Below are 22,273 nucleotides of genomic sequence, written 5' to 3'. Positions count from 1 at the left end.
AGTTTATTGAGACCATATACCGAGTATTGTGGAGGCTGAAAGATTTAAGGTGAACAAGTTTGTTGAGATAACCTTCAGATGCTGCGAGAGGAGTGGACAAGAGACCAAAGATGATCGATGGCGCCAAGGAGCTTAAACGGATTCAGAGATCACTATGTTGATACAGCAGCTGGTCCGTGGCTCTCAGGATTCAACCATTTATAGATCTGTTATTGCTTGAAATATTCATTGTACTCTTGGGAGGAGACCTCTTGAAGTAAGTTGCAGCAATCTTCTTAAAGACATCCAGGATTTATATGTGGTTGAAGAATCTTCTTAAAGGAGCTTATGGCTAATTGAAACCGTTCTAGCAATCTTAATTTCTCCAAGCATATAGGTTTAAAGAAGGCTTACAGTGGCATTGTAATGTCTGATCTAATGAACACCTTTCTGAAACTATTTTGGATGCTATTTTGAGTTTAGTTTTCCCGTATTCCTGTTTTAATATTGCATGACATGGAGTTCTGAATGCGAAAGTATCCAAGTTTTTGATACTCTTGTACTATGTTCTTCCTCTTTGTGCTCAGGTAAGCTACATGCATGAACTTCTGATGACGTTTCTTTAATGTATCTCATATCAACTCTGCAGAGTTTAATCACAAATGTTCATCTCTAACTCTCTAAGCAGCTTCATGAGAACATAACATTAGCCAGTCCACAACTCTGGGCAAAGTTTTTGACTTTTCAGCTTCACTTTTCAACCGAGGTTTTCTGTGGTCAAACCGACTAAACAAATAAAAAAACCGAGGAGAACTGGATATCTTTGCTCAGACAACTAATCAACTGTTTTGATGGTGAAGAAGAATCTGAGTTCAGGAAAAAAGAAGGAAGGGAGGTTCTTGGAGAATGGAAGCAACTTGCTCAAAGAACTCATGCTGATTGTAAAGGTAAAACCATTCCTATACGAAACTTTTCTTCTTCTCAGATCCTTAAAGCTACCAAGAACTTCGATTGTAGTTGTCATGTACTGCAAGAAGGATTCTACATATGGTACAAAGGTGTTATCGAAGACAGATCTTAAGCGATCATATCTAAGAGATCCTTTGTTCTGATTTAGCCTCTACACAACTTTTGTAACATTTTTGCATGGACTATTATGGAAACAGGTTCCTCATATAATATTATATATAATGAAAGAAAGTTTGAAAGACAAGAAGATTCACAACAATATTCACTACTAATACTTGCATAATAGATAGATAAGTCTGTTTTAGAGTCTCACCAAAGATGTTTGTAGCTTCAGGTCTGTTTCTCTATATGCTTGAGTTCCTTTCAAACATATATATCATGTGAAGCTTGTCTTCTCCTGGTCTTAATCCAATACATCCCAAAGAAAGTTTAACTGTGGCTTTTTAACTATGTCCTCTCGTTTTCCTCTATGCAGCTTCTTCACCTATTTCATACTCATTCCTCCATCATCATTCAACGTACGAGAGAAAATTGCAGAGGTAGGAGGAGAGGTCTCTAGAATGCGGAGGAATTTTTATATGATTCAAAGTAAAGGATACACTAGTGAGCTTGAGGAACTGGATTCACGGTGAAGCTGTGAATTTGCTGCTGCTTTTTCTCAACTAATATTATCATCGTCATGATCGATTAACCTTGATTCATGATTAAAAATATGAATAATCATGGTTTTATTCGAGATTGGCTAAAAAAAAATCAGCAAGGAAACTCATTGACAAAAATTGAAGTCTAAAAGCAGAATCAACAGAGTTTTAAACACAAATCAACAAAGAATCATAAAGAGTTTCAAACCAAGAGAGAGAGAGAGAGAGAGAGAGAGAGATTATTATACTCAAAATAAGAGTTCTATTTAAGCAGTGACATATTATTACTTATAATAGTCTTCTATTTATTTTTATGTATATAAATTGCAAACGACTCACACTAATAAGTAAGTAAAAAATGTATTAATAAATTATTATGATCTAGATTGGTCACAAAAATTTGTTTACATGCATAAACTTTGAATAGATTACCGATTGTGTTTACTTATGCAACTTCGATCGATTTGACAACACTTTCCTATTTGTTTCTCAAAATAACATATATCAAATTATACATAATGAATTTTGACCTAATTAAAATAAAATAGTTATTGTCTATTTAGACGAATAATACAATTTAATATATATCCAAACAACTAGTAAATGAATCAACCATGACTATTATACTTAAAATCAAAGATCTATTTATGTCGGCAGGATATTATTACTTATAATAGTTTTCTTTTTAGTTTATTGATATTCATGTAAATTACAAACAACTCAAAACTAATAAAAAAGTAAAAATATTATATTAACAAATTATTGCGATTTAGTTTGGTCGCAGACAATCCCTCCAGTTCTCCAAATCAACCGCGTCAAGGCAACAACTTCAACCGTGGGAACCGTCGCAACAACAACAACAAGTCCAGAGGTCGCAACAACTTCAACAACCGCAATCAGCAAAACAACTGGAACCCCAACATGTACTGGCCTTCACCGTTTCAACAATGGCAGCAGCCTCCATACTGGGGGCCTTTCATGCCGCAAAACCAAAACACGCGAGGCGTACTTGGTCCACGACCAGTCACGAATCAACAAGCGAACCTCACATTCAATGCACCGCAGCTCACCACAGACTTCGCTCATGCCTTCAACACGATGCAGCTTGCTGATCCGTCTGCTGCTGATTGGTACATGGACTCTGGCGCAACCTCTCATATGGCGGCAAATCAAGGTATTCTCAAGTCTGGTATTATTAAAGATGTTAATCATTCTGTTATTGTTGGCAATGGTTCCAGGATTCCTGTCATTTCCTCTGGTAATACTTTCCTAAACACATTCTCGTCCAATGCTTCTTAATAATGTGCTTATTACTCCTCAGATTGTCAAGAACTTGATCTCTGTTCGAAAATTTACCAAAGATAATTTTTGTTCTGTGGAATTTGATCCGTTTGGGTTTTCTGTGAAGGATCTTCAAAACTCGGATGGTTCTTCTGCGCAGTAACAGCACTGGAAATCTCTACTCTTTCCCTTCCAGTCAACCGCAGACCACCTCCACTGCTTTGGTTTCTATTTCGCCGGATTTATGGCACAAGAGATTAGCTCATTTGAATAACAACTCTCTTCTTTCTTTACGTTCTTCAAATTTCATTTCTTGTAATAAAGACAGCCTTGTTTCATCTTGTGAGGCTTGTCAACTTGGGAAACACAATAAATTGCCTTTTCATAACTCTGTTTCCTCCACAACTCATCCTTTCGAGCTTATTCATTCAGATGTTTGGACATCTCATGTTACAAGCATCAGTGGGATTAAATATTATGTTTTGTTTCTTGATGACTACAGTCACTTTTTATGGATTTTTCTACTTCGTCGCAAGTCTGATGTGTTCTCCAAATTTCTTATTTTCTTTTCTTATGTTGAGACACAATTCAAAACAAAAATACAGGCTTTGCAGTGTGACAATGGAGGCGAATATACAAACACCAACTTTCACAATTTCTTCGCCTCAAATGGGATCCAATTTCGTTTTTCCTGCCCTCATACATCTCAACAAAATGGTAAGTCTGAAAGAATGATAAGGACAATCAATAATTCAATCCGATCACTTCTTTTTCAGGCTCACTTATCTCATGGCTATTGGGCAGAAGCCATGAACGTTGCAGTGCCCATTCTCAACATTGTTCCCTCAGTCTCAATAAACAGACAGATACCCTTCACTCTCCTCTTTCAAAAACAACCTCGATATGACCATTTAAAAGTTTTTGGCTGCCTGTGCTTTCCAAATCTCAATCACTCTAACCTTCATAAGTTGGAACCGAGGTCTACCCCCTGTCTCTTTCTCAGATATCCATCTGATCACAAGGGCTTCCGATGTGTTGATCTAAAGACAAGGAAGATCATTCTTCCTCGCCATGTTTATTTTGATGAAACTATTTTCCCTGCAGCGATCAAAGACTCGTCACCAGCTTCTTATCACTTCCTTGAAACTGCAGATGAGCCTTCACCAATCTTCAAAACGATTCTTCAATCTTCTCCTATTCCTTTGGTCACTCCTCAGGTTCCTCAGACCGCAACTCAAACACTTCCTTCTACTTCCACCACGTCTCGGTCTCCTGCTCCTGTTACTGATACAAGGACAGGTCATTCGATGCAAACAACCAAGCCAGGTATTACAAAGCCAAAGAAACAGTTCACCTAAGACAGGTATCTCAGTCAACAAGCCTATGCAACATACATTATCAAGTGCACGGGCATGGAAGACTGCAAGCTACTCGCAACCCCTGTTGATCTTCAGTCAAAACTCTCGGCAGATGATGGAGATAGGATCCCCGATCCAACGCAATACAGAAGACTAGCAAATATGCCTCTATATGCACGATCCGAGAGTTCCACATCTACATGCTCTCAAGAGGATCTTCAGTCAAAACTCTGTGCACCAAATATGCCTCTATATGCACGATCCGAGAGTTCCACATCTACATGCTCTCAAGAGGATCATTCGCTACCTTCAAGGAACCAAGACTCTCGGCCAACAGCTCACAAAAAGCTCGATCACGAACTTGGTTGCTTACTCAGACGCTGACTGGGCCGGCTGTCCGGACATTCGACGCTCGAACTCAGGTTACTGCATGTACATTGGCTCCAACTTAGTCTCCTGGTCATCCAAACGGCAACCTACTGTCTCCAGATCAAGTGCTGAAGCAGAATATAAGGGTGTGGCGAACACAGTTGCAGAACTCACCTGGATCCGCAATCTTTTCCTTGAGTTCAGTCATCCAATCGCCAAAGCTTCCATTGTTTATTGCGATAACATCAGCTCAGTCTACCTTGCTCACAACCCAGTTTGTCATCAGCGCACAAAGCACATAGAAATAGACATCCATTTCGTCCGGGAGAAGGTCGCTGTCGGTGAGGTCAAGGTCATGTTTGTACCGTCATCGTTGCAGTTTTCTGATGTCTTTACAAAAGGACTCCCGACCAGTTTGTTCAATGAATTCAGCACCAGCCTAACCGTACGTCAACCCCACGATTCGACTGCGGGAGGGTGATAGAATATGGAATATTCTTCGCAAACAAATTAATTCTGTTTAGATAAGATCTTTGTATATCTTGTATATCCTGATATTGTGTAACAACTTTGGGTATTTAAACTCGGTGAATAGAACGTATCCCTCAAGGGAGTTAACCCAACTTTCATTGACACCCCATAAAATAATTTCTGGGTCTGCAGCTGCGGAGCACCATGGAAAACTTTGAATGTGTCCCTTCTTGAACACTAATTTAAGATAATTGTTTAACTTTTATACGGAAGATTATAAAACATGGCATGTTCTTCTGAAACTTTAGTGGTCCAATCTATATATGTGGAGAAAAATCATAACATATAAGAGCATGATTAATGAGAGGTTCTTATAGTGGGATTCTTACACTACAAAAAAATAAGAATATCGTGACAAAATATTTCGTTACAATAAAAATATTATAGTCACAATATAGATATTATGACGAATTAGTGACCAAATGTTAATGGTTACAATACAGTCGTCACAAATATGTTTTGGTAACAACGTCACAGTTTTTGTGACAAATATATTCAGTAATGAATTCGTCATAAATGGTGACCGGGTGAAAAAGTAACAATAATGTCACAATTACTTACTAACTTAGTTGTCTCAACACTGTCATAATTTATTACTATTATATAATGTCTCTAATTTGTCACTAAATGACAAATATATTGTCACAAAACGTCATAAATAATAACAGAAAACTGTCTCAAATCGTGTACCAATAATAGTCACAAATTACTAATATTGTTACCATACATTTTGATCACTTTATAAACCAAATTTATTTATAAGTTCAAATTAATAAAAAGACTGAAATCATATTTAAAATTGGAAATTATTTTTATTTTGAATAATATTGTAATACAATACAGTAAAATAAAACTAATTATATAAAAACATTCACGAAATAAAAAAAAATCATCTGATTCTAATAGCCTCAGCGACCACCACCACTGAAGCTTCGTTTTCTGCCAACATCATTCTCTTTCACTGAATTTTATTACCGATCATAGAGCTCTCTTTGACATCTTAACCGCCTGGATATTCTCGGTTAAAAATCTGATTTGGTATACCTGTTTGTGCATTAGCCAAAAGATTTTATTAAGAAGATTTTCAGGATCTTAAAAGCTGACATTCCTGTGAAGAATAAGGTGGTGACTGATGATATTACCTTTAAAAGAAGAGCACTGCAAGAATTTTCATTCATGGTGTTTTCAACTCATGGAAGACACTTATACTGCTCGGCAAGTGCTGCAAGACACTTATACTGCTCATATCACCTCAAACGTTTCTCGAATCTTCAGGAAGTTGGCGACGTCTCATCCATTCCTTTGTGTCAATCTAACAAAGAAAAAAGCAGAGACCTTTCTTTTTTTTTAAGAATAAACTTTTATAAAAATCAAAATTTTGAACCTTATTTATGAAAGAAATCAAGAATCCGTTCCTGGATATTCCTAATGAGATGTACAAAGAGAACAATACCAAAGATTGCTATGAGCACAGAAAACGTGATCTCACCTGTGCTCAGACAGTTTCTGCCTATAAGAACTGGGATATGATAGTAACATAAATAGATATCAGATTCGAAACAGAAAAGAAGAGAATATGACATCTAGGCTGAACTTTGAAGATCTCTGTAATTAACTTAGCTTTTACACAAACAGTAGAAATATCTCTCGTTAAAGTTTGAGGACACTACCATTTTCATGATTGTGTTCTAGAACATCCCATACTTGAACTCCCCTTCCGTGAATAGCTGGAACCACCTCACAGTCAAAAACTCCAACGGACATAGTTGGGGCGGTACTACAAGATGGCCGCCGCATCAGCCCCTGAAGGCCAGAGTAATGAGATTTACGGTTCTGAGTCATCTCTCCCAGTAAGAAACATTTAATCACAATGAGACTGAAATGTTTCAATAAATAAGAACAAAGATTGAACGAACAAAAGTATACAACAATATCATTAGATCCCTTTCCTGTATAGATCGAAGAAACACACGACTCCTCCTCTAACCACTACCGGAAGACTGAAAAACTAAGAGACTAGGTAAGATCTGGTCAATCAAGAGATTGAAACAAAAGAATAATAAACAAATTCATGGTCAATTTATAGTGCTGAAATACCGCAGGAAGAGGTAGAGAGGAGGCTGAATGTACAAAAATAATAAGAAGAGGTTATTATATGGTAAATAGGGTTTTACAAGATGTTCGTGTAGCCAGAAGATATGTTATTGTTACAGTTATGTTGTTATTGGTTTCTACATTTTAATGGATTTGAAAAATCCAAATCAAATCTATTGTTATTGGTTCTATGATTTTAAAATTCATATTCAAATTCATTGTTATTGGTTTTATGATTCTAAAATAGATTTTCAAATCAGGTGTTATTCAATTTTAAGGATTTGATTAAACATTTGATTTGGATTTGGATTTGCATAGATTTATAAATGTTTTAAAGAGTAAAATACAAAGAAGCAAATATTGAATTATACCTTGTTATTTTGAATGGATTTGCCTTATTGGTATTTTTCGAATAAGAAGTCTATACCGACAACCCTAGACAAAAATTGTAGAAACTAATAATCTATAAGTTAAAGCAACCATGGAAACAGATAAAAGAAAGACGTTATCATTAAGCTCTTGCCTAGGGTTGATCTTTTCGCTGCAAAACACGGATTTAAAGCGACTTTACTCTTTCAGATACCTTTGCATCAACACGAAACAATGCTCTTCCGAAACGATGGGCTGGTTATCGATTTGTTTCTTTCACTACAAGAAAACATCAAGGATTCTGAGGAAAAAAATCGTCGGAATTTCGTCGGAATATCGTTATTCCGACGAAATTCCGACGAAACACGTCGTCGGAAATAATTCCTCGGAATTTCTTTTTTCCTCGGAAATCCCTCGGAATTTTCCGACGGAATTCCGAGGAAATAAATTTCCGAGGAAATTCCGAGGATCCCTTGTTTGTCGGAAAAGTCCTCGGAATATACCGAGAGAGAACTTCGTCGGGATAATTCCTCGGAAGTTCATCGATCGATGCGTGTTTGGACATATATACATCGATCGATAGGAGTATACCAACGGACTTTTTCCTCGGTTTATTCCGAGGAACTGTTCCCTCGGTATATTCCGACGGATCCGTTCCTCGGAATTTTCCGAGGGAGTTGTCCCTCGGAAAATTCCGAGGGAAATGTCCCTCGCTATATTTAAAAAAAAAAACGGATCGATCGATGCGTTTTTGTTCAAAAACGCATCGATCGATCTAGTGAAAAATATAATTAATTTTCTCGGAATGTAAAAAATATTAATTGTTTTGAAAAAATAAAATTTCTGAAATTTAAATTCGAAAATATGAAATTAAAAGTAAAATTGAAATCATATTAATTAATATTCAAAGTTTCACAAATAAAAATAAAACATTCCGAGATTGGGGGAAAAAAAAAACTACGGGTCTGGCACGTCCGGGAACACCTCGTTCGGGTACATCCTCTGCATCATCTCCATCATTTGCTGGTTCAGCCTCCTCTGTGCCTCATAGCCCGCCTGTTGAGCCGCCATCTGGGTCTCCAACAAAGATATACGATCATCTTTGTCCTTCAACTGAGCCGTAAGTACTTCTGGATCAACAAAGGGCGGTGGTGCAGAAGAAGGAGGAACCGACCGGGTGCGACGACCCAAACCGACCAAACGTCCCTTCTTCTTTGGAACCGACTGAATAGAAAAAAGCCAAATTTAGAAATTTAAACCAAGAAATAAATGAATTGAACTTTAAAAAAAAAAGAACTTACGGATTCAACGATTTCGTTGATTCGAAACCGGGACAAGTTGGTCGAAGCCGTCGAAGCGTCATCCTCGGTTTGAAGCTGAGACACTTCGTCTACCACCTGAGTTTGGACCAGGTCGACCACGTCCCTCACAAGACCGTCATCAATCTGGCCGGTCTTCTTGTTGGTATACGCCCTCCTCATTAGGGCGAGATCATCAACCGGCTCGCCATCATTTTCTTCCGCCTTGAAAAAAAACATAAAATTAAAGAAACATTAGAAATTAGAAGAAATGCACAATAAATTTAAATTCTGAAACTCAAATAATTGAAGAAAAAGCGGTTGAACTTACCATGCGATCTCCGAGAGTGGCAATAGATTGAGCACCCAAGTTATGCTTGTAGATGCCCTTCCCTTTACGGTCGCTCCTGCGGTTGGTGGAGTTGGTGGAAGAAGTTTCTTTCGTCTCCTCCTTATCCCAATGCGCACACAACTCCTTCCAGACCGTGTCGTTCATCGACTTTGGGACCTTTTAATTAAAAAAAAAGAAAAAGTTTAATAAATTAAAAAATAGTTTAATAAATTAAAAAATTGTTTAATAAATTAAATCGAACCTTATTGATTTCCCACTTCTTCTTCCACTCGTGGATCTGCTTCCCATAGTTGTCCATTACTTTATGGACGAAGTGGTGATAGATAAAGAGCGTCTCATCGGAATTCCAGTTGAACTCTTGCTGAAAAAAAAACACAATTAGTAGAAAATTTATATTAAAGATTAAAAATATAAGTAAAAAATTAGAATACTTACCGCAAACTGACGAAACCACAGAACCTGCTTGTCGGTTGGGAAGTGAGTGAAAGTCGGATGTCCACTGTCGAGGGCCGAGTACATCATACGGTTGATCCATGCGCTGATCCCGTTCCCGGATCGGTTGAACCTTATTAAAAGAACAAACGGTTAATAATGAATCCAAATTTAAAGAAAAAAAAATGTTTAATTACCATGTTTGACCCCGTCCATGTGGATACGGAGTGAGATACGGAAGATGGTCACGACCGGGCTGTTGAACCAACTCCGCAACCCTCATCACTCCCGGAGGACCCGGAGGAACAGGAGCGGATGCAGCAGCGGGAGCGAGAGGAGCATGAGCGGGTGCAGCAGAGGGAGATGTATGGTTGGAGCTGTGGGGCGAAGGGGAATCCTGAAAATGGCTGGAATCCCGAGACTGGCTCCCCGTACCACCACGACCACGACGCTGTCGAGGCCGGGTCTGATCATCATGAGACCTGTAAATTAAAAAAATATATTTAATAAATACAGAAATATATAAATTAATTTTTTTTATTAAAAAAAAATCCCAAATAATTTAATCACAGAAAAAGATTTATATATATTAATTTTTTTTAATAAATATATAAAAATAGTTCTAATAAACAAAAAATAGTTTTAATAAATAAAAATTGTTTAATAATTACAAAAAAATAGTTTTAATAATATATATATATGAAAAATATTTTTAAATCCCAAATAATAGTATTTAATCACAAAAAAAGTTTTATAGATATTTAAAATGTTTTGTAAAATCCAAAAAATCGAATTTATATAGAAATTTTTTTTTGTAAAATCCAAAAAATCGAATTTATATAGAAAAATCGTTTTGTAAAATACAAAAATCGATTTTATATACAAAAATCGATTTTATAAATACAAAAAATAAAAAAATTATAAAAAAATTCTAAATCAATTCAACAAAACAAATTATTCAACCAAATCACAATTCTAAACCTATTATACAACCAAATCACAATCCTAACCAATCACCCTAACAAAAATCTATCAAAACTACACAAAAACCTAACAAATAGAACCTAAGAGAGTGGGATAGGGTCCTTACATGATTTGTGTAAGAGAAGAGGGAGATCGCCGGAGATATCGTCGGATTTCAGGGGGAAATCGCCGGAGAGAAAGAGAGGAGTCGCGCAGAGGAAGAAGAGAGAAATGGGGAAGAAGAAGGGGCTCGTGGTTATAAAACCTAGGGTCCGACGGACATTATCCGTCGGAATTCTAATTTCAATTTTCGCGAAATATTTGCCCGGTAAAATGAAAATATTCCGAGGAAATTCCGACAGATAGTAAAATATCCGTCGGAATTTCCTCGGAATATTCCGAGGAAATACCGAGGAACTAGTGTTTGGGGTTTCAAAACATCAATTTTTTTTGCCGTATTTCATTTCTTATACAATTGTAATGCATACCATTGAGGATTCTTTGTATACATGAGCATAAACCATGAAATAACAAATTTCAAAACTAATTGAAAGTATTCCCTTTACCGTTCATTAAAAGGTATAAGTGTTTCTCTTATGTTGCGAGATTTCGTTCATACAATCGGAAAAGTGTTAATTATACGGTAAGGAACAAATTTTTGACTTCATAATGAACGTAAGACACTTAATAAGGGTTATATAGGTGTTATTCAAACGGCAAAACGTTGTTTTCGGTTTAAAAACCCTATTTCCTCGGAATTTCCTCGGATTATTCCGAGGGAACTCCGAGGAAACCCTCTTCTTCCTCGGAATTTCCTCGGAATATTCCGAGGAAATTCCGACGAACTAGTGTTTGGGGTTTCAAAACGTAATTTTTTAAAAAAAAACGCATCGATCGATGCGTTTTTGAACAAAAACAAATCGATCGATTACTAAGATGGACCGGGCCGTAAGATTGTGATCGATCGATGAGAGTATCCCATCGATCGATCGAGAATCTGAATTGTTCCTCGGAATGCCCTCGGAAAATCTTGTATGTTTTTTTAAAAACGCATCGATCGATGCGTTTTTGAACAAAAACAAATCGATCGATTACTAAGATGGACCGGGCCGTAAGATTGTGATCGATCGATGAGAGTATTCCATCGATCGATCGAGAATCTGAATTGTTCCTCGGAATGCCCTCGGAAAATCTTGTATGTTTTTTTAAAAACGCATCGATCGATGCGTTTTTGAACAAAAACAAATCGATCGATTACTAAGATGGCCCGGGCCGTAAGATTGTGATCGATCGATGAGAGTATCCCATCGATCGATCGACAATCTGAATTGTTCCTCGGAATTTCCTCGGAAAATCTTGTATGTTTTTTAAAAACGCATCGATCGATGCGTTATAGAACAAAAACGCATCGATCGATTACCAAGATGGCCCGGGCCGTAAGAATGTGATCGATCGATGCGTTATAGAACAAAAACGCATCGATCGATGCGTGTTCGGAAAACAGAATTATAAGGCAAAACCCGACCTTTTTTGGATCTAAACCTTAGAACTCTCATCCCCTCCGATTTCCCCTATAATTCGCCCCCCTTTCTCTCTCTATAATCATCCGATTTGAACAATTTTGGGCTCTATTCCACTTGATTTTTCGAGCTCTACCTGATTCCTACACTCGTCTTCACCCTAAGACAGGTATACTCCGCGAATCTCCACATTCTGAAATCGTGTTCTTGAGCAATTTTTTGGGTTTTGTGAATTTCTTATTTCCGTGTTGATTCCTTGATCAAATATGCATGAAACAGATGTTTAAACATGGAATAGAACACAATTGTCTGTGATCAACGAGTTTGGAACATGATTTGAGATGATTTAGGGATTGAGAATTTTTTTCAATTTGGTTTTTTTTATCACAACTCGATTTCGCTTTTCATTTTCATGTTGCTTTGAGTTCTTAATTGATTATAACCATGTTGAGAGCAATGATTCTATTTTGTAGAGAATGAAGCGCACGAAAACATCAGCAAAGAAAAACACACAAGAAGAGGGTTCGTCTCAGCTGGAGAAGCAAAGGCCAAAGAAGTGGGATAAGTCTGATACCACCCACTACAACAACATGAAGAAGGTAGCCGTTCCGGCTACACAACTAGCATGTCCTGAGACGATGACAATATTGGGAATCAAAGCAGACATTGAAGGACTGTTCCAGAACATGGGTCTAGGCCAACTATGCAACCTCAACGAACCCACTTATCCGGAGTTGGTACGCCAGTTCATAGCATCCGCATACGTCACCCGTCCCGATGATAGCCATCAGGAAGGTTTTCTGGCATTCGTAGTGCAGAAAGTATACTATGAGGTATCTTTCACAGACCTCTGCGGACTATTTGGATTGAGTGCAGGGGAGAGGACATCTGGTCTTTATTGGACTTCAGAGCTGTTGAACTTCTGGGAAACGATTGGCACAGGGGTTTATAGATCTTCTCAGGCAAAGGAGTCACTTATCCGGAGCCCAGTACTGAGATATGCCACACGCCTCATTGGCTCATTGCTATACGGGACAACCACAGCCGCATCAGTCACGCAATGGGAGTTGTGCCTCCTGTACCAAGGTGTGAGGCATTTGCTACCGGCATTTGGAAACTCTACATTCCCACCTGCTACTGCCTTCAACATGGGAGCGGTGCTGGCCGCAAACTTAGCAGGATACAAGGGGAAAGTAACCAAATCCAAGAGCAATGCATGTGGATTTGGTGCAGTGATTACTCGGATCCTTAGACATGTGGGTGTAGACTGCGAGAACCAGCAGGTAGCACTGGACAGATCGAACAACATTGCTTGGAACTACCTGGATGTCATTTCTCTAGTAAGTAAGGAGTTCATAGCTGGTCCCCACTCGAGGATCCATCGGGATGGTCCTTACGTCTACGTATTCCAGGACCGAGCGAAGAAAACACTCTACTGCCACCTGCCTCAGATCGGCCTGACTGCTCTACTTTCAGAGGCTGCAGTTGAGTTCCTACCCCCTGCTACCGCACTAGTAGACAAGCCATCCTTCTTCACGCCAAAATATCAGACCAAAGGCAAGGGCGTGGTTGATGAAGAAGGACAAGATGAGGCTGCACAAGCCATTCCAGATGATTCACAACCCCATCAGCTACTCCCATCAGACTCCAGCCAGTACAAGCTGCAAGAGCTTCCACCGAACGCCACTTCGCGCCAGCAACAACATTGGAGAGATCAGAGCATAAAGACAAACAACGACATGCTACACAAGATCTGGGCTGCCATTTCACGTATCAGGCCGTGTCGTTGCCAAAAGGATGATGTAGTTCATCGGGACAACTCTCCATCCAGCTCTGGTTCGGGTTCGAGTGGTACACACAGGGTAAGAAAGAGGTCCAAGAGACCCAACGATGCAGGAACATCTGGAGCAGGAGACGAGGAGTAGGAGCTATCACCGGCTATTTTATTTTCTTTTCTATTCTAACGTTTTATGGTCTTATTTTCTGTTAATTTTGAACTGAGTTTTTTTTTAGGTTTCTTAATTATGAGTTCGTATTTCTTTTACATGGTTTCTTTGTTTTATTTGGTTGTGTTTTGTGTAGCTTTTAATTCGTATTCAGCTTTGCCTTGCTAGATAAACCAAATAACTATTATCCGAGGAAAGAGGTTATATCAAGTGTTCCTCGGAATTTCCTCGGTATTTCTTAAAAAAAAAAAAAATAAGTTCAATGGTAGTCTGTTTCCGAGTCATCATCACCAGATGAATCTGAATCTGGATCTTGGTGAAACTCTCCAATCACTGGTTCATCCTCTACGTGAACGACGGCTTCCTCTCCAAAGTCGGTTAAATCGACTACAAGGCCAACTCCAGCTAAATCTTCTGCTGCACTACAGTTGCCGGATGTGCTTGGTTGTAGTGGGTCTTCCAGCTCAGAACTTCCCTGAACTCGGCCTCTCGGGTTGAGTCTTGTAACAGTAACCCATGGATCATCTCTGTTCCTTACCCGGGGGTACTTGATATAACAAACCTGTAACATTTAGAAAAATTATAAATTAATACACATGATGATGAATCATTCTGAATAATTAACATTTAATTACCTGATCGGCCTGGGAAGCAAGAATGAAAGGATCATAATATTGCAGCTTTCGCCTCGAATTTACTGATGTAACACCAAATGCATCTGTTCTCACACCTCGATCTGGGGTGTTGTCGTGCCAATCACAATAGAAAACAGTACAGCGCAATCCAACCATGCCCAAATACTTGATTTCCAAAATCTCATGTATGTGTCCGTAGTATACATCATCTCCTGATGCAGAACAAACGCCAGCATCATAAGTCGTACTCGAACGTCTCCTCTTCTGAGTTGTGAATGCATATCCTCGAGTACAAAATCTCGGATATGACTTCACAACAAAGTTTGGTCCAACGACCATCTCACGTATCCAATCGTCAAATGTTTCACCTCTGGCCAAACCAGCAGACACCTATTAATAGCACATATATATATATTATATCAATAAATGTGAATTAGTATAAATATGTGATAAAATATATTTTAATTTGTTTAAAGCACTCACATAAGTAAACATCCATCCAGTAAATTCTCTCTGCTTCATTTCTTCTAGTTCGTCCTCTGTGGCGTATCTATACTCGAACCGCTTTTCTGCCATGAAAATCCTGTATATGATGACAATAATGTAATTAATTAAGATTTAAATTTCAACTTGTTAAAATAAAAATTTGTAAGCTCATTTATTTACCTCTCATATTGAAGAACGTCTTCGCAGTTGGTGAGCAAATATGTTTGCAAATGACTGCGCTCCTGCTCAGTAAGTCGACGGTCCTTTGGTTTTCCGCTAAGTCGTCCAACGTCTGTGAAAATGTCTGGAACCGTAACATGATATGTTGCCCGTTCGCCTCTATCATCATGCCGAGCAGGTCTTCTGTTTTTGGTCTGAACTTCTGCTGGAAAGTAGTACTCGGCAAAGTTTGAAGTTTCTTCATTGATCATCTGTGCGACTATAGAACCTTCCACCCTACTTAAATTTTTCACCATCTTCTTCAAATGGAACATATACCGCTCATACAGATACATCCATCTATACTGCACAGGACCACCAAGTTCCAATTCTCTTGCCAGGTGAATAACAAGATGCTCCATAACATCAAAAAATGAGGGAGGAAATATCTTCTCAAGGTTGCACTGAATCACGGCTATGTTAGTCTTCAAATTTTCAATACCTTCAAGAGTCACTGATCTCGTGCATAAATCGCGGAAGAAACCACTTATCCCTGCAATTGCTTCATGAACATTTCGTGGTAATAGTTCCTTGAAGGCGAACGGAAGGAGGCGCTGCATCATTACATGGCAATCGTGGCTTTTCAAGCCAGTAAACTTTCCTTCCTTTCTGTCGATACAGTTACGCAAATTTGATGCGTAACCGTCTGGAAATTCCACATCGTTTGAAATCCAATCAAAGAACGCATCTTTTCCCGCTGCATCAAGTCGGTATATGGGAAAAGGAGCCCTACCATTCTCATCAACATGAAGTTCTGAACGAGCACATATATCGACTAAATCCAGTCTTGACTTCAAATTATCCTTTGTTTTACCTTGAACATTAAGGATCGTGTTCATGAGATTGTCAAAAAAGTTCTTCTCAATATGCATGACATCTAAATTATGCCTTAGCAGATGATCCTCCCAGTATGGCAGATCCCAGAAAATACTTTTTTTGTGCCAGTTATGTAGTTCTCCAACAGCATCTACCGGAAAACGCTCATGTCCACCGACTTCTGGCGTCCTTTCTGCACCAAAATCTCTTAGTTGTATCTTCAAATCTTTCCCACAAATTTCCGGAGGTGGACTGTCAAACACCCTCTTGTTCTTCGTAAACAAATTCCTACTCCTACGATATGGATGATCAGGTGGTAGGAATCTCCTGTGACAGTCAAACCAACACGTTTTCCTTCCGTGCTTTAGTTGGAAAGCATCAGTGTTATCTTGACAATATGGACATGATAGCCTTCCATGCGTTGTCCATCCAGACAACATACCATATGCTGGAAAATCACTTATTGTCCACATTAGTACTGCCCGCATTTGAAAGTTTTCTTTACACGAAACATCGTATGTTTCAGCACCTTGAGCCCATAGTTGTTGCAACTCATATATTAGTGGCTGAAGAAACACATCAAGTGATCTCTTAGGATGCTCTGGTCCGGGAACGAGAATCGAGAGAAACAAAAACTCTCGTCGCAAGCACAAGTTTGGGGGGAGGTTGTATGGTGTAAGAATGACGGGCCATAGAGAATACTGTCTTCCACTCTTGCCAAACGGACTGAAACCATCAGTACATAATCCAAGGTAGACATTTCTTCTCTCATACGCAAAGTCGGGATACTTTGATTGGAAATGCTTCCACGCTTTTGCATCTGAAGGATGTCTGATCTCACCATCTGTTGAGTGCTCCGCATGCCATCTCATTGGTTGCGCTGTGCGTTCAGACAGATACAACCTCTGCAACCTTTCCGTCAAAGGTAAATACCACATCCTTTTATATGGCACTGGAACTCTTCCACTCGTATCTTTATAACGAGGCTTTCCACAAAATTTGCATGTAACCCGCTGTTCATCCGCCCTCCAATAAATCATGCAGTTGTCGCTGCATACATCTATTACCTGATACGATAAACCAAGACCAGCTACGAGTTTCTGAACCTCGTAGTATGAACCAGGAGCTACATTATCCTCGGGTAGAATACCTTTTACAAAATCAGCAATCGCATCCACACAGTCTTCAGCCAAATTATAATCTGTTTTAATGCCCATCAATCTTGTAGCAGATGATAAAGCTGAATGACCATCTCTGCAACCTTCGTACAATGGTTGCTTTCCAGCATCCAACATATCATAAAATCTCCTAGCTTCTGCATTGGGTAAATCTTCCCCTCTAAAATGATCATTTACCATCTGCTCAGTACCTACACCATAATCTACATCCGTTCTAATTGGTTCTTCTAATCTAACCGCTGGCTGAGGTTCACTAGTACTACCATGTTCATAATCAGTTTCCCCATGATGATACCAAATTTTGTAACTTCGTGTAAACCCACTCAAATATAGATGAGTCCAAACATCCCACTCTTTAATAACCTTTCTATTTTTACAATTAGAGCAAGGACATCTTAACATACCTGTTTTTGCTTCCGGTTGTCGGTGAACTAACCCCATGAATTCAGTTATACCTCGTTGGTATTCTTCCGTAAGCAATCTCGTGTTCGGATCCAAATGAGGTCGATCGATCCAAGAACGAAAATAATTTGAAGAAGACATATTTTTTATGAATCAAATTCGTGTGTAAATAGAGTAAGAGGGAGGATGAAGATATGAAGTGAATGAAGAGGAAGAGGAGTGCTTGTATTTATAGTTTAAATCCTGCCGACATACCGAGGAAATTCCGACGGAATTCCGACGGACAAAACTAGTTCGTCGGAATTTCCTCGGAATTTTGTAAAATCCCCCAACGGCTCTCCAACGGCTATAATATTTCCTCGGAATTCATCGGTTTTTTCCGAGGAACACAATTTTCCTCGGAATTTCCTCAGAATATTCCGACGGACTGTAGTTTCCTCGGAATTCCGTCGGTATATTCCGAGGAAATTCCGAGGAAACCCAATTTTGTGTTTCCTCGGAATTTCCTCGGAAATTCCTCGGTATATTCCGAGGATTTCATTTTCCGTCGGAATGTCTGTCAGAATATCGATGTTTTCTTGTAGTGTTTGTAGTGGAGGTAGACAGAGAAAAAAAAATCAAGGATGTAAAGTTTCTGAAGCTGTTGTTTCTTGTGAAGAGATATATATTATTAGCACTTCTTCCACTTTTAAATTGACAGTAACCATACAAACGTGTCTTGCCTACCAAATAACACAGCCAATTTTTAAGCTTTTTGTTAAATGTATACATTATCAAATATGAAGCCAGAATTTATTGGACATCAAGAAACTTCAGAAGAAGAAAATATATCTATATATCGCATGAGGATGATGATGAATTAGTTGCAAATCCATTTCATTCATTTGTAAAAATCCACTTATTTTGATTTTGAAATTTATATCATTGATAGCGAAATCTGTTTGTTTGATTTTGAAATCAAGGGATTTGTCAAAGATTTGTAAATCTAATTTTTTTCTAAATCCACTAAAATACTAGAACCAATAACCCCTACTTACTAATATTTTTAATCCCAAAATAAATTTACACAGAATCTTAAAATTTTATAACTATTATACGTGTTAGATTTGAGAATAATCATGATTAGACTTTGTTTGAAAATTTGTTATAAAATTTCATTGTTTTTAAGAATTTTTTTTATCTTCTAATAGTTTGTGACAAGTTTTCATCAAATAATTATAATTAAATAAAAAGTTAATAAATTAATAGATTTTTGGGAGAATATCAATTTTAACAAGTTTGATACCATTTTTCAAATTTATTTTTAAAGGATAATTATTTTCATAAATACCTTAAATTTGTGATTAAAATAATTATATTAACTCTCAAAAATTATTTATAAATAATTAAGAATTTTAAAAAAAAATACTAATAGAAGTTTATAAACCAAACCTAACCCCTAAATACTAAACCCTAAACAATAATCACTAAATCTTAATTTCAAATGTGAAGGTATTTTGATTAAGACTTACTTTAAACAATTTCTCTAGATTTTTTGGGTTTTTGACCCTACTCAATGGGAGCTGCTCGTCAATTGTTCAGAGTCAGTGTCTTAGGTTTCTTTGCTTTTAATGGTGGAAGTACTTGCTCTCCGTGCAGCTCTGTCATCAGTACAACAATTATACCTTTTCAAAGTTTGGATGCGTTATGACTTTCAAGAGCTCATCCTAATTATCATCTCAAAATTCTATCAGCTAAAAGCTCTATAGTGTGTTCTCACAGATATCTTCTTCTTTTAGCTTCATCTATTTTTTTTTTCATCCCTGGAAAGCAAAATATGATAGCAGATTCTTTTGGCAAAATCTGCTTTATGTAATGCTTCTTCCATGTTATACTAAACTTTGGTTTATAATAGTATACCGTTCAGAATAAAAGATTAATAGATTTTTTAATAATAGATTTTTTTAATAATGTACTACAAATTAAAGTTACAACTTGTTTTGTCATCAGTTCGTATCAATCAGTAACTAGCATTTAGTCTTTCTATCATCACAAACTGAATCTTGACTTTCAGTCACAATTGGTAACACGGTAAACATTGTCACAATTACGTTACGCATATTATGCTATATATTTCTGTCACACTTATGTCACTAACCGTGAAAAAAATTGGTTACGTCTAAATGAGTCACAATATTGTGACAAACCAGTTACTGATTTGTGATGTATAAATTTAGTCACAAAATCGTCAATGATGTCACAAACTTGTTACGGATAATTTTAGTCATAAAGTTTTGTCACAATATGTCAAATTTCTTGTAGTGTTAGCGGAATATAAGAAACCGTCTCTTAACTTTTAAATAAAAAAACTAAGAACCGGGATCATGCTCTAAGAAACTTCTATTGATTAGTTTTTACTTTTTACCCCCTCTTTTTTGACGTCCCTTTTACCCTCTCCTTATGTTGTCATTAGGCCTGGGCATTTCGGGTATCGGTTTGGTTCGGTTCGGGTATTTCGGGTTTCGGGTAGTTCGGATAGGGGCTAGAGGATCCATTTAGTACTTGACATATTTTTGATTCGGTTCGGTTCGGATAGTTTTGAGTTCGGTTCGGTTCGGATAGTAAATGTAGGAACCGGAAAATATCTGGAAAAATTTCGGTTCTCATTTGGATCGGGTTCGGGTTCGGATAGTTCGGGTAGTTTAGATAATTTGGATAAAATATCGGTTATTTAGGGTAAAATATTAAATAATTAGGATGATTTACATAAAAAATTTGGATATTTCGGATTACTTTGGACATTTCGGATAAAACTATCTGGATAGTTTCGGATACTTTCGGGTAGTGATACTTTATAATAATTTAGTTATCCTCAACTATTTTGAGATACTTTTAATAGAATTTTAAATAAAAATATATATTTATTGATGTTATATGTATATATAATTAATATTTTTATATATTCGGATACCCGTTTGGTTCTCGGTTCGGTTCCGGTTCGGTTCGGTTATTTCGGATATAAAAATATAGGAACCGTTCGGATATTTGAGGGTATTGGTCCGGTTCCGGTTTCGGACATTTCGATTCGGTTCTGGTTCGGTTCTTCGGTTCCGGTTATTTTGCCCAGGCCTAGTCGTCATCATCACGTACTCTTATATACGGGCGGGTGCGAATACTATTAGGTATAACAAAATATTTAAGTTTGATATTATATGGTAGAATAAAGGATGCATGTCGTCACGTTATAAGCATCAGAGGATTAATATTTATTAATCATATGACCAGTTCCGTCTTCTTGTAAGCGACACTTAAATTTTGGCCTGTGATGACCTTTCGGGTTGTTTACGGTACCCTTTCCATTAGTTAAAAGACAACGTTTCTAAAATATATTCTTACATTTAAGCAGTTTTTAAAACATACCCCAAATCTTTGACAAATCTTGAATGTTTAATTAGTCATTAATGTCATGCTGTCACTACACTTCCAAAAACTATTATAGTTTTGGCTTGACGATTTTCTGAAATATTGCGTTCATACGTTAATGCAGAGATAACGTAAAGTATTTAACCGTATGTTATAGTTTTAAAGACTGGAGATCTGTTTAAAACCGGTTATGGACCTTATGGTCTTTTATGTACAGAGCCTATAAACCATAACTTAACGTTCAAAACTAGTTCTAATACAATTCATTGAAAGTATTTGCCATCAGTTGACAGTGATAGTGATACATAACCAAACCAACCAAGAACCTTTAAAGAAAATTATGAAAAATAGAACTATAAGTTTCCAGCACTATTTTTCAACTGTTGTTGAACTATATTATTCACCTTCCTTAATAACTAAACTACCATCCAACACGTACGATGATTTTTTCCATAATCGGCATGATAAATAATATATTTGTTTATGAGTTTATTTGACAAAATCAGCAAGACAGATTATTACCAGTACTTAATCTAAAGCAAAGTAAAATCAAAAAAAATTTGGCTGTGTTTTAAATTATTTTATCAATATTTTTGGATTATTTATGTGATTCTAATCTTTTTTTAACGCTGATTTATTATGATATCACAATTATGAGAAAGATTACATAGACGATCCGACAACCGACAATACTACATGTGTTATAAAGATCTACGCCTAACTGCGTCACCTGAGCCGTCCTACGAAGATCACGCCTGACTGAGTTTACTTGCACCATGTTGAAGATCTCTTGTAAGTCTTTCTTCCGTAGCCTGGATAATTGTTTAATAAATCGGTTTCTCCGGGAATTGAAACTTGGACCTACTCGTGTAGAAGCATTTATGTGATTCTAATTAACTCATTGTAATTTCAATAAATCGGTATTAGACTATTTTAAGTCATTCTCTATTGTTACTGACAATAATAGAATTAGTAAGAGACATCGCAGCATATGTATTCAGTATTCATATCATATATAAAAAGCCTCAAGACA

The 22,273-nt window shown here is 37.4% G+C and overlaps 1 protein-coding gene across 1 annotated transcript; it reads left to right on the top strand.

The window, feature by feature from the left end:
- Positions 1-1,746: 1,746 nt before the first annotated feature.
- LOC125591114 lies at positions 1,747-3,258 on the top strand. The gene is made up of 2 exons (XM_048764579.1): positions 1,747-2,763; positions 2,998-3,258. Exons 1-2 carry the CDS (start codon positions 2,511-2,513, stop codon positions 3,129-3,131), a joined length of 387 nt encoding a protein of 128 aa, XP_048620536.1. The 5' UTR covers positions 1,747-2,510; the 3' UTR covers positions 3,132-3,258.
- The last annotated feature ends 19,015 nt before the right edge of the window (positions 3,259-22,273 follow it).

Source organism: Brassica napus, chromosome C8, assembly GCF_020379485.1.
Source record: "Brassica napus cultivar Da-Ae chromosome C8, Da-Ae, whole genome shotgun sequence".
Lineage (NCBI taxonomy): Eukaryota > Viridiplantae > Streptophyta > Magnoliopsida > Brassicales > Brassicaceae > Brassica > Brassica napus.
Note: the sequence above shows the minus strand (reverse complement) of the source record. Positions and strands in the feature narration are given on the sequence as shown.